At 38.2% G+C, this 14,904-nt stretch overlaps 1 protein-coding gene across 2 annotated transcripts in view; it reads right to left on the bottom strand.

Annotated features, from left to right (window-relative positions):
• Positions 1 to 14,459, bottom strand: part of TXNDC11 (thioredoxin domain containing 11) — a 23,055-nt gene extending 8,596 nt beyond the window's left edge. The window contains exons 1-7 of one of the 2 annotated variants that reach the window (XM_031056594.1): positions 14,242 to 14,459; positions 13,424 to 13,521; positions 11,408 to 11,537; positions 5,615 to 5,708; positions 4,376 to 4,488; positions 3,229 to 3,429; positions 40 to 823 (exon numbers count right to left, since the gene is read on the bottom strand). In XM_031056594.1, the coding sequence (XP_030912454.1) occupies positions 40 to 823; positions 3,229 to 3,429; positions 4,376 to 4,488; positions 5,615 to 5,708; positions 11,408 to 11,537; positions 13,424 to 13,521; positions 14,242 to 14,439 (1,618 nt within the window). In that variant the 5' untranslated portion in view covers positions 14,440 to 14,459. Of the gene's footprint in view, positions 1 to 39; positions 824 to 3,228; positions 3,430 to 4,375; positions 4,489 to 5,614; positions 5,709 to 11,407; positions 11,538 to 13,423; positions 13,522 to 14,241 lie in introns of those variants that run through there. The other variant, XM_031056595.1, reaches the window with a different exon arrangement.
• Positions 14,460 to 14,904: the final 445 nt, after the last annotated feature.

The following is a 14,904-nucleotide window of genomic DNA, read 5'->3' as shown; positions in this document are numbered from 1 at the left end:
ATTTTCAAAATGCAAGCATTTGTATAATGAATACTGTACCCAGGGTAGGTCCAACAAGTGACTGATTCTGGTCCAGGACATAGTGCACTTCTTCTTTCAGGTCAACAATGGCAGCAAATTCCTTAAGATGAGTAGATCTTGATGCTCCTAATCTCTCTGCATATATCCAAAAAAGATTTGAATCCAGTAGATAGAGATTCAAGGTTTTGTTGGTCCTGCAGCTCAGACCAGTAATGTTCGTGCTACTAATATTAAGGTCAGGAATAAAACAATTCCTATCCTCAATGTGAGGAATAGAAAATTGAGTGTTATCTTTCTTCCCATGGGAAGAAAATGCTACTTTGGGGGTTTCAAAGATGGTCTTCTCAGAACTAATGAAACTTAAAAAATGCCTGTTTACTGTCCTGCAACATGCAGTGTAATAGCTAAAGGGACTATAGAAACTTAAGAAATTGCTGCATTCTATGGTATTTGATATTACTTGGAAAAAAGTATGTTCCTGGAGGTAGAAAGAGTCCAAAGCTGCTTCTATCTCTAAAAAGTTACAGTGTGGCACATGGACTTTATTTGGTTTGACACCAAGAGTCTGGTTAACACAGAGCTCGCAGACATTGTGAGTTCTGGAGATGGAGTGCCACTGTGGAAGCACCACCGTGTTACAGCATGGGGACTTGGCTATGGGAAATGTTTCAGAGAACTTCAGCTGTGCATCTGTCACTGAGGAATCAAAAGCTGGTGAATCAGAGTCTCCTGCATGCTGAAGGTCTGCCTCAGCTGCCTGGCTTTTATTACACTTGTGGTATTCCAAGGCCACTTTGGTAATCTTAAAAGAGAGAGAAAAAAATCAAGATTAACTGTACACAGTTCACCCAAATGCAGTTATCTTTTGCAGGTTTAACAACATTATATGCAACTAGAGATGGAATTTCAGAAACATTAAGCTGACTAATATTTCAAAAAATTACAGGGGGCTCTGACTTGACAACAAAGTTAATTTTTCAGATATTTCAGCATATAAACATTGAATATATAGAACAACAAAGTCAATTTAAAATATGATTCAGTCCATCACACTGATTGCAAGGTCCTCTGTGCAACATATTTACTACAGTGCAATAACCTACATTTTATGGCTAAACCCCACTACACAAAACATTACTGAGTAGAGGTTCCTGAATTTCCTTCATTTTCCAATAGGAGGAGAAAATACATGAAAGCATTCCCATATGAAAAGGGAATAGAGATTTCTTCTGGCTTAGGTGGTACATGGATTTCGTAACTATCACTGAGAGTGTTGAAGCAATGTTTCTGTTCTCCCAGCCACGGGCATAGATTTGTAATACTCCAAGTGTTCTCTGCACATCGTAACTTACTGGGAGAAGAAAGAAAACAAGAAAAAAAAACAACCTGTCCCTCCATGCAAACATTTCTATCCTACATCACCAGTTTGCTTTTCATAACCAAGGGTAATCAAGCAGAGAAAAAGGGACATGTATGGACCATGTAAGGAATTCCCTTTCTGGGAGACAAGTAACAGAACATGCAAGGAAGAAAAGTGAGAGAAGAAGTTTCCTATCATTCTTATTAGCACACTAAACAAAATACAGAGCATACACACACTGCTTACGGGAGAACATTTTGAGAGAAACCATTAAAATTATCAAAGGGATGTTGAAATGTCACATCCTGGAGGGCTGTTATGTCACAGGACCCTCAGTATTAACATGTGGTCTACAGCAATGCTTTGTTACAATATTCTAGAATTAGCTGTTAGAAATTTTCATCCTGAAAAGGCTTAACTGAATACTTGAAAAAAACTTGGCCCCTCACACTATAACCTAGCCTGGAGATCTGGACTACCTAGAGAAACTGGAGAAGAGATTATGAACAGAAAACCAGATGTGCAATAAGAAATCTCACTGCAGTGAGCTGTAATCAGAAAAAAATTTTTGCTATGAGATTTTTCAACATTCAACTTGAGAGCCTTGTTCTCTGCAACTTGCTTACAGTCAAGTGGTTTCACTGCTTGATGAAACCCACAGGCTGGCTGCAGTAAACAGCTCTTCCCAGGGTAAACAAGTTGCATAATATCACCCTGTCGAAGTGAAGCTATACAAGAACAACGGGATTATTTTGTATCTCATGTCACATTTTGATAAAAACTGTTATTTAGCAGAATGAAATCTGAAGTGGAACATCCACCTTATGCTGCACTGATTTGGTAGAAATAAGTGGTACCTGTTACTAGAATGTTTCATCTGTGACAAACACCACTGAACAAAGCCTGCCAAACAGAAGACAGGTTACTACAAGAGTAATGGCTGTTCTTCTCCAGGCATAGACTTCCCCAACCCTATTTCACAGCAGTCTCGTGTACCTTTTATTGTGTCTATTTAGCTTGGCTAAATATTGTATAATAAGTTACTTTAATTTTTTCCTTATTGTTTCAAGACACTGCAGTATTAATTAGGCCTCCTTGTGGAAGTTACACATTCCTGGACACAGATGCCATGTAAGTAAGTCAGCACTGTCCCAGCCCTGCTTTTGGTCTTTCACACTGCTTAGAGCTACATGATCACACTGGGATGTGCAGCTTTGTGTTATACTAAATGGGATGATGGGTTCCAGCTGAAAAATAGCCCAGGGACAAAAAACTAGTTTTCATCCAAGTTAGTTTCCCTATCTCATTTCTGCACAGCTCCACAAACTCCTATCCTAGGCAGTTCAGAGGAAGAGAAATTTGAAAGGTGACTAAGGAACACACAGGATATAAAAATCAGATTGGCTCTGAGTAGTTTGATTGGGCTGTATTTCAAATAACATTGTCTGGTTTTACAAAAGATCCATTCTTCGTTGCACAAGCACCTCTGGAAGGACAGGAGAGGAGAAGTAGAATGGGGTGGACAAAACACACAAGTCTTCTAGTTCTAGCTGGGAAAGATCTGCATGTCTTACATTGCACCCACCACAAGAAGTAGCAGGTCAAGGTAGAGTTAGATGCTTGTTCTGAACAGCTGTTGAGTGAGACAAAGGCACGTTGTGTGAGATGCAAACCAGTGTAAGAGAGTTGTGATAATACAGCTTGAAAAAGTGGTTCTAAACAAAACCAGATACTTGGAACAGTGAGCTAAAATGAGGTATCTGTCACAATTAAGCTCAGAACCCTGATCACAGCTCTCATGTTTTAGTATTTTTTAAGTTAAAAAAAAAAAAAAAAGTTTCACTTACTTCATCTAAAAGAGGATGAATTTCTGCTAGGGGATTATAAGGTATAAATATGAGAAGTGCTGGTCCTTTCTTCAGCTCATTGTTTAGAAGAAGGCTTTTCCCACCATGTGGTCTCAGCCAGCGTATGAGCATCTCCCGATTTTCCAGAGCCCACTTGCAAATGTTCTCAGCAGTGAAGTTCATGATGTCTTTTGGATAGATCTTGGAGGGGAAAAAACCAGTTTTGTCCTCACTTGATTTAGTAACAAATGCAGTTCTTCACTGTAGTGACTAGAACTTCCTTTCTAAATGCAGTAAGTGTCAGCAAACTTCAGCATTTCATACAAGCTTTCCCTTTGGGAAAGCTTTCCAAACGCTCATCCACAAGCGTAAAGTAACATCCACAAGCAAAAAGGATTCTACCAGGGAAGCTCCTCTTTCTTTTTCTACATCTTTATAATCTTAACTTTTCTCAATAGTATGAATTTTCTTTGTAAGTGAAAGAGCTTTAAGCTGGTATCATCATATATTGTAATTTATGTAAAGTTAGAACATTCTTCCCACTATTCAATCACCATATTAACTCATTTCAAATTAGCCTTTTAAGACTCAAACATCAAGGCAGCATTTAGAACTGGTATTTCTCATTCCCGCGAATGCAAAGGAATGAAATATATAATAAAAGGTGCTCACAGGTTCTAGGATCAATTTTAATATATTCAGGCAAGTTTATCTAAATAATTAGCACAAAAAAGTAATTTCTATGTATTTTATGCTATTTCACTCAAAGCCCTGTTTTCCATAGTCTTAACTGAATAAAATACACATCACAACACCTGTTTTCACAGAGTTTACACTCATGGTGCCAGTGTAGGCAGGTAGTGTCTCTATGCCAAATAGTAAATCTGAAAGTTAGTATTTTCAGCCTTAACTTTTCAAAAAGCAAGGCACATGGATTAAGAGTTATTATAAATTAATTTAATTTAATTTGTATGATTTTTCTAATCAGGGCTATGTTATACCTTTAAGCCAAAATAGAAGTCTTCACTGTTCCTACTATCCCGCCTCAAAATCTTTGTCAAAATCCTCATTCAAGTTGTTTTCTAATTCTGATCCCTGAGCATCCCTGTACCACATCAGAGATCCTACAGGACACAGCAATACTCACAAGAGATGTGTTGGCATGTCTGTGCAAATACACACTGCCAGGGTGCACCAGGGAGATCTCCTCTGCCACGCGTTTATCTGTGACCACGCCAAAGCGGATTGTGCCAAGGTAATCTGAAAGGGCACGTTTGCAATCTTTGAAAACAATTACACACACTGAACTCCCCTGGAACACCACCCTCAAACCAGAACACACAACAGTGCTGTGTAAAGGCACAGAAATCTGTGAAGAGCTACTGCCAAAACTGGTGATTACGGCAGAAGAAAGATGGCAAGAAGCACAAACGTGCTCCCCTTCTGCACTCCAGGTATAGAGACTTGTCTGTGTAACCTCGACTGTCCAAATTCTCCATTTGCTTAGGAAATACAGAATCTGGTACCACAAATGCACCTTGCTGTGGTTTATGGCATCTCAAAAGCCCAGATGATACACGTAAGGGAAAGGCATGAACATTAAATAATGTATATTTACAGTAAATACGTATAATTTATAAATATGTACACATAAAGACAGACTGCTTATCTTTATGTTGCAAAGAACTAATTCCACGTACAAATGTGAAAATCACAGAACAAAATATAGAACAGGCTCTTTATCACATCAGTGGCACAGTAAAAAATAAGAATGAATAAGTATGAATTAGAAAAAATAAGTATTAATCTCCTTCATTTGCTGACAGAAAGGAAAATTAAAAAAACATGTTAATTTTTAACTTTAAGAAGGGTCTATCCCAAATTCATGACCCAAAAATGAGGTATTAATCATCACAAAATTTGCATGTTTAAACACAATCAAGAGGGTTTGTATTTTAGATTATCAGTGCAAAATAAGAGGGGGAGAAAGACCTTCTCAGGCTGCCTTGCAGCAGCTCTGTAACTCCACCCATCACTGAATTCAGTTTCCAAGGGCTGACACAGTCCAGTCCATCCCAGTGCCTGTGACACTGCACAGGACAAAGACTCCTGGATTCACTTTAACCAAGGGCCAGTCTGATTACAGTCCTGGATACACGTGGGGGTCTGAGGGAACTTTCTCCTGGTGCAAACCAGGCTGATCACATCGTCAGCTTTTTATATAAGCAATCCTCAACTGTAATGAGACAGTCCCACAGTTAGATCAACACCAAGAAACATTCAGAAGGGATTAAGTCCTACGTTACAAAATATTGCAAAAAACGATTGAAGCACTTAGACATAACTCATTCACAGACATCTTAAATTATGAAAATGGAGCTTTTACCTTTCTTTAATGAATGTAATGCTGATGTGAAGAATGTTAAATAACCAGGCGGTTGAGGTGAAGCATTGAACTCAAAAAATCCCACAACTCCAGGCTGAAACAATAAGAATTAGAGTTAATTAAGCTATTTTCAAGTATAAATATATGGGACTACAGTAAACACAACAGACTCTAAAAGACAACAACGTTTACTGAAGAGCAGTCACTTTATGCTGCAACAAAAATTTTAATATTAAAAGACTGAATGGAAATCAGTTCTCATTGAAAGAATGAAGCTGTCATTCAAAAGCTCATGTAAGAGAGAGGGGCTTTATGGATGCTACGTTTCTAATGGTGCTTCCCATGTTGAAGTTCACCAAAAACAATTACTATTTGCTTGGCAACTATATTTTGAACCAGTTCCAGCACCAAGGTAAGAAGCATAAGCATCACAAAGATTTTTTTAGAATTGGAATTTCAAATACAATTTTTCTGAGTATAAAGGGCTTGAGCAGTAAACCTTTAATTGTTTATGTTGCACATAATTAGTATTTACATATGAATTCACACAGTCAGTGTGTCAATGCTTGAACTGCTAAGGTAAGTGATTGTCCCATCTTTAAGTTACAGCCACTGTAAATGCTTTCAGTATATCCTAAAGTCAGTGAGAGACCAACTGCACAAAAACCTTGAGAACTCCATATCCCATCTGCATATCCATAAAGCTCTTCAAACTGCCAGACAGACAATTCCAAATTTAAAAGATTCATCCCAGAACAGGCCTACTGATTTTTCCAGGTGAATGACTTCCTATTAAACTCAGGAGAGAATCTGGAAGAAGCTGACTTGGAAAAAAGAGGTACACACTTGATTTTTTTCATTCCAATATTTCAGTTAAGCTTTGGTTTTAAATTTTTAGAAATATAATCCATTAAAAATTACTATTAATTATGTTTTTGACTCATCACTCAAATGGGCTTAAAACTTTCAGGACAGAGTAAGTGATGGCATTTGGTTATTTGGTGTTATTTGTTTCTCATTTCCACCAGTGAATACAGAAGGCATTTGACACACAAAGCAAGAGCACTCCAGGGACTGCTGTGGAACAGAAAATTCCAGACTCATCTGGCACCCATTTGTGTGGCAAATACATCCTCACAGGAGGATTTTCATTTGGTACTTCAGAGACTGCTTTTATTTTTTTTAAATTTCTTTTTAAAATATGAACATACATTTACCTGTTATTATTAATATGAATTCAGTTATTCATATCAGCCTAACACACTGATCTAATTCAGTACAATTAGCAATCTTGAAGATATTCCCCAATAACAACATTGCCCATTCCAGCTCATGACTTCTCTTTTTAGGCAGGAATCCTCTTTAATGGATGAATGCTAAGCATAAACCCCTTGTTCATAAAGATTCTTTGTGAGGTACCCCAAAAAAATTATCAATAACAAAAATGAGTTACAAGCAATCAGGGAAATTTCTGCAACAATAATTACCAAGAAGAAAATAAAAACAGAAATAAAATAGTAGCAAAAAAACCACAGCAAAATAATAGCACTCAGTGTTCTTTTTTAAACAACATACAGGTTAGTAATTAATGATCATTTTTTTCTCTTAGTTCCAAAACTAAGACAGTAAAAAGAAACAATTCCTTCTAAAAGACTTTGAAAGCATTCAACTGAACGAAAATAAGGAGACAGATAAGATAATCAAAATTTTAGCTTCCCATTTCCTAGGACCATTTTTGAATAGTAATCCTGTACCAAGTGAATTTAGGACACCAAACAGTGAATAAAAGGAGAGTCAAAAGTGACAGTAAAATGTGGCAAGAAGCCAGAAGTCAGATGCAGAAGTATTTATAATGTTATTTAAAAGGTAACATTCTGATTCAGAGTACCAGTTCTGCTTTACACTAACAGAAGCTTAAGATTTCCAGATTGTGAATAATGTTTCCCAAAGGATAATTTTTGTATACTGTTTTTTTCAATTAAAAAAAATTGTAGTTGGAGAATATATCCTACTGTACATTACTATATATACTAGTATTTACTAATGCTCTATGCCTAATCAGTAATCTGGTTAAATAATGTCCTTTTAATCATCATCCCAGACCAGTTAAAGCTTTTGTCCTGTTACAGGGTGCAATTATACACAGGAGTAAAGGGACTAAATTACTGCATTTCTTCTGAAGTACCAAGAAAGTTTTCCTCTCTGTAAGAATGAAGTTTTTAACAAGACTGAACGCTTCCAGGTATTACAACTAATAACAATTCTTGCTCTGTACAAGTGAGGTTCAAGTCTCACAGAAGAGGTATCTCAATGTGAACAAGAAGTCCTTGGTTTGGAATACAAGTAGGCCAAGAAGAGCTGAACAGCAACAACTCCCACCTTCTTCCGTGTAAGAGCCTCCAAAAGTCAGGAACAGCTTGCCAGCAAACAGTTCAGGAGGAACCTACACCCAATGTGTTACTGAGGAACAGCTGCTCCCAGCAGTGTGCAATTCTGGGTACCCACCTTCATGTGAGCACTCTGCAGCCATCAGCTGAAGCTGCTGCTGCCTAAGCCAGAGGAATAAACACTGCCATGTGACACAGGGGTGCTTAGGAGCATTAGGAGCACGGGCACTGCTAGAGTGGAGCTTGCTGCAGCTTTTCTTCCCAGGAAACAATTTTCTGTCCCTGTCTCAAACCAAGTGTCTGTAGGAAGGGCTTTGGAGCAAACCTGAGGATGTCCAATAGTGAAGAGTTCTTAGTGCTATCTCCTAATGAAACTCATATATGGAAATACAAAATCATTAATTGTAGTGAAGCCTATTTCTCGCTTGGTCACTACACCACAGGAATGGAAAGTCATATAGGATGCAATTAAATCAAGTAACAGACTTACCAAGCATCTCAACAATTACCAAACAGCAAGTTCATTGAAACTTTAAAAATGAACAGAGATTTTCAGATGAGTAATTTCTACTGGAGAAAAGCTAGCAGTGTTATTACTGAACCATGCCTCAAACCTAGCACAACTTCTGGAAGGAATAAGCAAGCATGTAGATGACTCCATGCAGTATGCTGTAATTCCCTGAAGTCTAGAAGAAATTACCAACCAGTCTTGAAGAAACTAAGGTGATAAGAAATAACATGGAAGGCTCTTTTCCAGATTAGGAAAATAGGAAAGACAAAAAACACTTAAAAAATTAATGTTTTTCAGCAGCCAAAGATAGCCAGCCAGGATGTGCACTGATATTCAAGCAGTTCAGTATTTCCATAAGCACTTTAGAAAAGGGAGAAAAGGGTGAGTAATAACACTTGCAAAGCTTGATGGGAGTCACTGAAACTACAACTGACTTGAAGATTTTTAGAAAGGCAGTATTAAATGACTGCGAGGAAAAAGCTCTGAAATTTAAAGGCCAAAAAAAGTGAAATAATGGGAACAGAAGATATGAAAAAAAACCCAGCTACTAATTAGTTTACAATTGCATAAATGTCTTTAATACTCCAGTTACTTTATACCCATTTGTAATTTTAAAAAAATGTTTTGGCTCAACTTTCGAGTCCTCAACCAAGGTTTTTTCATGGGGATTGAGCGCCCTCTAGTGAGAGCAACTGGCATGTCACGACAGTCGTGATTAGGTCGAGGAAGAACCAAAGACCAAGCAACAAACACCACCGGTTCTTACATTTAACTGGATTCTGTTCATCAGTATCTCTTCTAGTCTGCAGAATCCTTTTGCCATCAGAGCACAGGACCGAAAATTACATAGTGATGATGACACATCTTGCAAATTATTTTGAGCTTGAAATTAATTAGCTTTTCAGTGAAATCACAAAAACATGATCTACCAGCAGAGTTGCCAAAGTGCCCAATAGCAATCCTTCACAGTCTTCTGTCCTTTCCCTTCTGCTAAAATTAGTATTTTTTATACAGAGAAGATTAAAAGTCAAAGGAAGACACTAGCCAAAGGTCTCAAAATAGCAATTAGTTTGTGCCATACACGTCCCAATTGCCCATAATCTACTCTATTCCCCAAACTTTCTCACTTAAACACAGGACTAACCCCTGGATTGTATCTTCTACAAAAGGTATCAATTTCTAAACTCACAGGGAAAACATTATAAAATGTTCTCATTTCTGACTGAAGTGATGAAACAACCTGTTTATTTCCAGTTTAAAACTAACTTTTCCTTTGTGTCTATGGTTTTCTCTGCATCCACCTTCATAAACAATTATGTTTCTTTCATCTTATCTGTATCTGTTACTTTTGTATCCCCTCCTTCCCCTCTTGCATAACTTTACAGAGGCAAGAAAGACATTGAGCACCTTGAGCCATGGTCTGGGACAGAACTTCAGGCAGGAATGACTGTGAGGCAACATGAACAGAAACAGCCTCTGCTCTTGGGCCATTTCAGAAAAAAAAGAACCAACAAATGCTGAACAATGCAACTCAGCACTTGGAGCCATGGAATTTCAAGCACAGGAAGGGGGGAAAGTCTGAATGCAGAAACAAAAATATCTGATCAACTGCTAAGCAGTATTTTAAAATATCTTTGTTGCTCCTAAATTTGTCTTTTATCTTAGTCTTTTCCCAGTGGAAGTGCACCTCTAACTGCAAAGCAAATTTAAGCTTAATGACAATATGCTCATTGGTAACCTTCAGCAGTCCACCAAGAAATAACATAACACAAACCAAAAACCAAGCATGGCTTTCTTTAAATCTCTGCAAGAGGCAAAGAAATGTTTTAGAATTTTAGAATAGCAAAACTGAAGCAATGGAAGGACAACAGAATTGCTCATGATCACAGAAACTACCAGCACCAGAGACAGGCCACAACTCACTACTCCCAACTCAATCCCCACTTAAAACACTGGAAAACCAAAGCCAGTGGTAGTTCCTGGCATGAACAGCAGAGCACCCACCCAGGGGAACTCCCAGTGTGTGTCCCCTAGGCTGTGGCAGCTGCCAGTGAACAGCACAGGCCGTGCTCCATCCTGCAGCACAAGCAAGGCACTGCAGTGAGCAGCACTCACACAGGATCTGCACCAGCCCCAGACACTGCAGGGTCCCTGCCATGCTCTGCCCACTGTCACAGCACTCATTTGTTGATCAGGTTTTCCACACTACTCTCACAGCTTGGGCTTTAGTAAGATTATGGTGCTTCTGCACTCTGCACTCTGCAAGAATCAACAGTTATAAAGGGATTTTAAATGGCTCTGTTGTAAGCATATTTTGTCTGACTGGAAGTTATTATTCCACCAGTATTGCTACCAATCTCGTCACCCCTGAACACAAGAGACAAAAATGAATAAAACAACATGTACCAGTGGATTAAAATCATCAAGTTACCACATACAAAGTCACTAGGAGCCCTTGCTTCAACTGGTTTCATATTTGTTCTCGGTTAAAAGACTTATCCTACTAGAAAACTTACTACTCTTTAAAAATTAAAGTAATGATTATATATTTCTCAAATGCTGTCCCAACTTAGACTGCAAGATTTTTGTGAAAACATTTCTCCCTTCGTTCTTGTTTGTACGTATCAGTTTGGTGAGATAACAACTTTGACTGTTGTCTCTACATACTAAAGTAATGTAAATTAAGAGCATCACTAGATCATAGTAGTAACTATACAGGGAATCAACATTATGAATTTGTCATTTCAAATTTTAATGATTTTAACAAATTTATAGGGCACTGATTTCAGGATCCAGAAAATAAACTAGTACTTTGGAGCAGATCAAATTTAATCCTAAAACAAGTCAAACTCTTTCTGAACCACAGTGGTAAAGCTAGAGAAGAGAGACAAGTACCTCATAATTTGAGAGGAAATCTAGTAATTTTGATCGAGACGAGATGTAGAGTAGTGGTGTCATCACCCGGCGAACAAACTTTTCAATATAAACAGCACTCATAGGGCCTTTGTATTCAATTGGTCCAAAACTAGTACCAAAAAAAATAATAGAACATTAAGACTTAAATTAACAGTAGAGAGTCCCTCCTGGGGGTGGCAGATAGGAGTTATACAGACAGCATGCTCAGCCTCTAGGGAATTGCTCTCTGTGCTTCACCAGTGGCTGCTGTAAGTGATGAGGGAGTTGTGTTACCAGAGGGAAGCACCCGAGTATTTGTGGAAGGGGCAGAGTGTTGGTGAGCTTGGAGGGATGGAGATCACTTCTGAGTCCCATTAAAGAACTTGGTAGAACTCAGATATAAATTACATGACCATATACATATCTTTCCACTTCTTCTGAAATAAACACATGAGACTTAAAAATACAGATCTGAAAAAGTCACTATTTTCCCTTGTTTTTTCAGTGTCTCAAACAGTATCAGTCTGAAAAGGTGCAATATTTTTACACAGGCTTTTATGAGCAGCAATCAGTGCAGCAGGGACAAATTCAGTTGCACTGCTGATGAACAGACTCAGCAAAGCTCCAGTTTCCCCCCAGCCATATGATAAAACAGCTCACACAACGTTAGTGCTAAAACATAAGGTGGGCTGGAGCTTGCAGCTGTGAATTCCAGAGGTTCTCCTCCTAATTATAAATGGATTGGACACAGCATCATTGTCCCACATGAAATCAAACACAAAGAGCATAAAGAATTAGTCCATTTCCACTGAAGAACTGAATGTGATACATTTTTAATACAGCTTGTACATACAGATACACTGGAAAATACCCAACTCACACTGAGATACCTGTATTGAGTTGCTTCAAAATGGTCTCCTAGAGCCCACTAGATCATTCTACATCCTACATCAGTTTATTACAAACCTCTGTGTTCACTGCAATACTCACTGCTCAGCATGTCACATGCCCAGGGCACCACATGTGAGGTTTAGCATCTGAGGCATGAGGGGTGCACTGCCCTTCAGGATTTTATGAAGTATCAATAGGGATTTACACCTCATCTTGTTACAGCTCTGTTTAAGGTTACTGATGATACCCAGTGCATCCATCTACTGTGTCGTAATTTCAAGGTCAAGTAGGTTTCAGTCAAAGTACATCCAAGTGGGATTGTAGGGTTCTTTTATTACAGCTTGAATTATGCCAGTGTCTCGTGTCTATTACACGTTCAGCTAACAAAGACCAGGACTGTTCCTCCTCAATGCATAAATTCCCCCCAAAAAACAAAATCAGCCTCTGTAATGAAAGAGAGCTGCAGTTCAAGACTAGTAAAATAAAAACTTAAATACTTTTATGTAGTGTTAGAAACTAAATACTTTTATGTAGTGTTAGAAACTGTGTTTCCTTACCTTCTGCTCCACACAGAGAAAAAAAACCAGATAATACATACAAATACTAAAAAATAAAAGCAAAGGTATATAAAATTTTATACAATGATATCTTAGCTTCAGGGGAATAAAAAAGTGAGTGCAAAGTTCAAAATTAGAACAAGGTCTTCAATATGTAGTGCAATTTAAATACACACTTAAAGTCCACTAACTTCAACAACCATTAGGTACATTCTTTAAATGCTGCCATAAATTATGACCAGTTGTTATAATCCATCCAGAGAGCAAGCAGACATCTGAAATTAATATGTAACAGTGAATTCTTTTCATTGGAGGCAGAAGTTCCAGGAGATGCACAGGCAACCCAAAATTTCCATAAGGATGAAGAATTGCCCAGCGTGTCATTTAACTGACAGTTACAGCCCAACCTGGCACTTGAGCAGCATACAGGATGAGCTCACCTAGAATCTACCCAAAAACTATTTACTGAAGCCAGAAATGTAACATTTTCAAAATGCAGCACTTTATATGATACCTCTGTTTCCCAAAAGAACAATAAAAAACCTAGACTGTACATATGAAATCTTACCTCTGATGGTACAAGTGTATCACAGGAAAATAAAAGAAATGCTTCTGCTTCCTGCATTTCCCCTGGTTCCACCAGCAATTTACAGCCACAAACAGCACCTGCAAAGCAGGGAAAAATTCACAGCTAACAAAGTACAGTACTGTGACCTACTTTATCCAAGATGTACTTGATGTACTTTTTCCAATCCATTTCATCTGATATTTTCAGGGCCTTTTCAACTCAGTATTCCATATCTGTCACAGACACTTTTTTATTCTTTTTGTCATTATGCAACAGCAATCCTTTTGGTCACTGTTCTTTCTAGCTTTTATGCATCTTAATCTAAATCCTTCCAATTTATTAATTTAAACATAACCCACATTAATTACTTTTTCTGCAGAGTGGAGCTCAACAAGTGGAGGTTTAGGACAGCTGTACCTGTGAAATATTCACAGGCACTCAACGGTTTGAAAGCACTGTTATGGTTACAATATTTATATGATTACCAGTGTCTCCAAGGATCCCAGAACTGGAAGCAAACTCCAGGGAATTTCTGTCTGAAGGCAAGTGAACAAATCTGAAAACACTTTACAACATGAAAGTCATAGGCTTCCCCATTTAAAAGCAGAAATAGCAGACAACTGAGCAGGAACCACAGGCTGTCTCCATTTATTCTACCACTCTGTATGCTAAATTAAATTTAAGGCGACTGATGAGTTTCCCTAAAATGTGAGCATTCAAGTCCTACTGTTTCTCATGAGAAGACAGAAAACAGCATCAGCTTGGACACAGAAAAGCTACCAGGTCATGTTTAAGATTGGTATTTTCTCTGGAGTTACCTGGTCTGACAATCTGCTGGCCACATGTTCTATTTCTCCTCTGGCTGCAATGGACTGCCCGCACCACGGCGCGTAGAAGAAATACAGCACAATTTCTGAGTCCTGGCGGAGCTGATCTGCGTAGTCCAACTGCCCCCGGAAAAGATCAATCACTGGAGATCTCGTGGAGAAAAAATTCACTGGAAGCTTTGCTGGCATTGTTACATCTTTTGCTCGGCTGCAGGAAGAAAATTAAGATGGTTATTGAGACTGTACAGCAGCAGTTAAAAAAGGGTGCCCAAAGCCCTAAGTTTTATTCTTTGCAAAAGTCACACAATGACAAAAATGATGCAGAACAACTACAATTTACGTTATCTGAGTTAGTTTCATGAAATACTATAAAGATCACCCTTCACAAGCTTTAGAAAGTCACACTCTGATACCATGCACTGTGCTTATGGGTATGTTAGCTCACACTCTTATGGCTGGTTGCTGCAGAGCATAAAATTACCAGGAAGAGTGATTTCTTTTGATTTCTTCCCTGGCCTCATCCTCTTTTAACACTTGTACTTTAGGTAACAGCAGCCTGATAAGAAAAGAGATACTGGTCATAAAGTTTTGTGATGTGTTCTTTATATAAACAGAGCCTATTACCCTGCCTTATGCTTTGTTTTACAGTACTCT

Source organism: Geospiza fortis, unplaced genomic scaffold (genome assembly GCF_000277835.1).
Source record: "Geospiza fortis unplaced genomic scaffold, GeoFor_1.0 scaffold237, whole genome shotgun sequence".
Lineage (NCBI taxonomy): Eukaryota > Metazoa > Chordata > Aves > Passeriformes > Thraupidae > Geospiza > Geospiza fortis.
The sequence above is the reverse complement of the archived record's forward strand: the minus strand, read 5'-3'. Positions and strand labels throughout refer to the sequence as shown.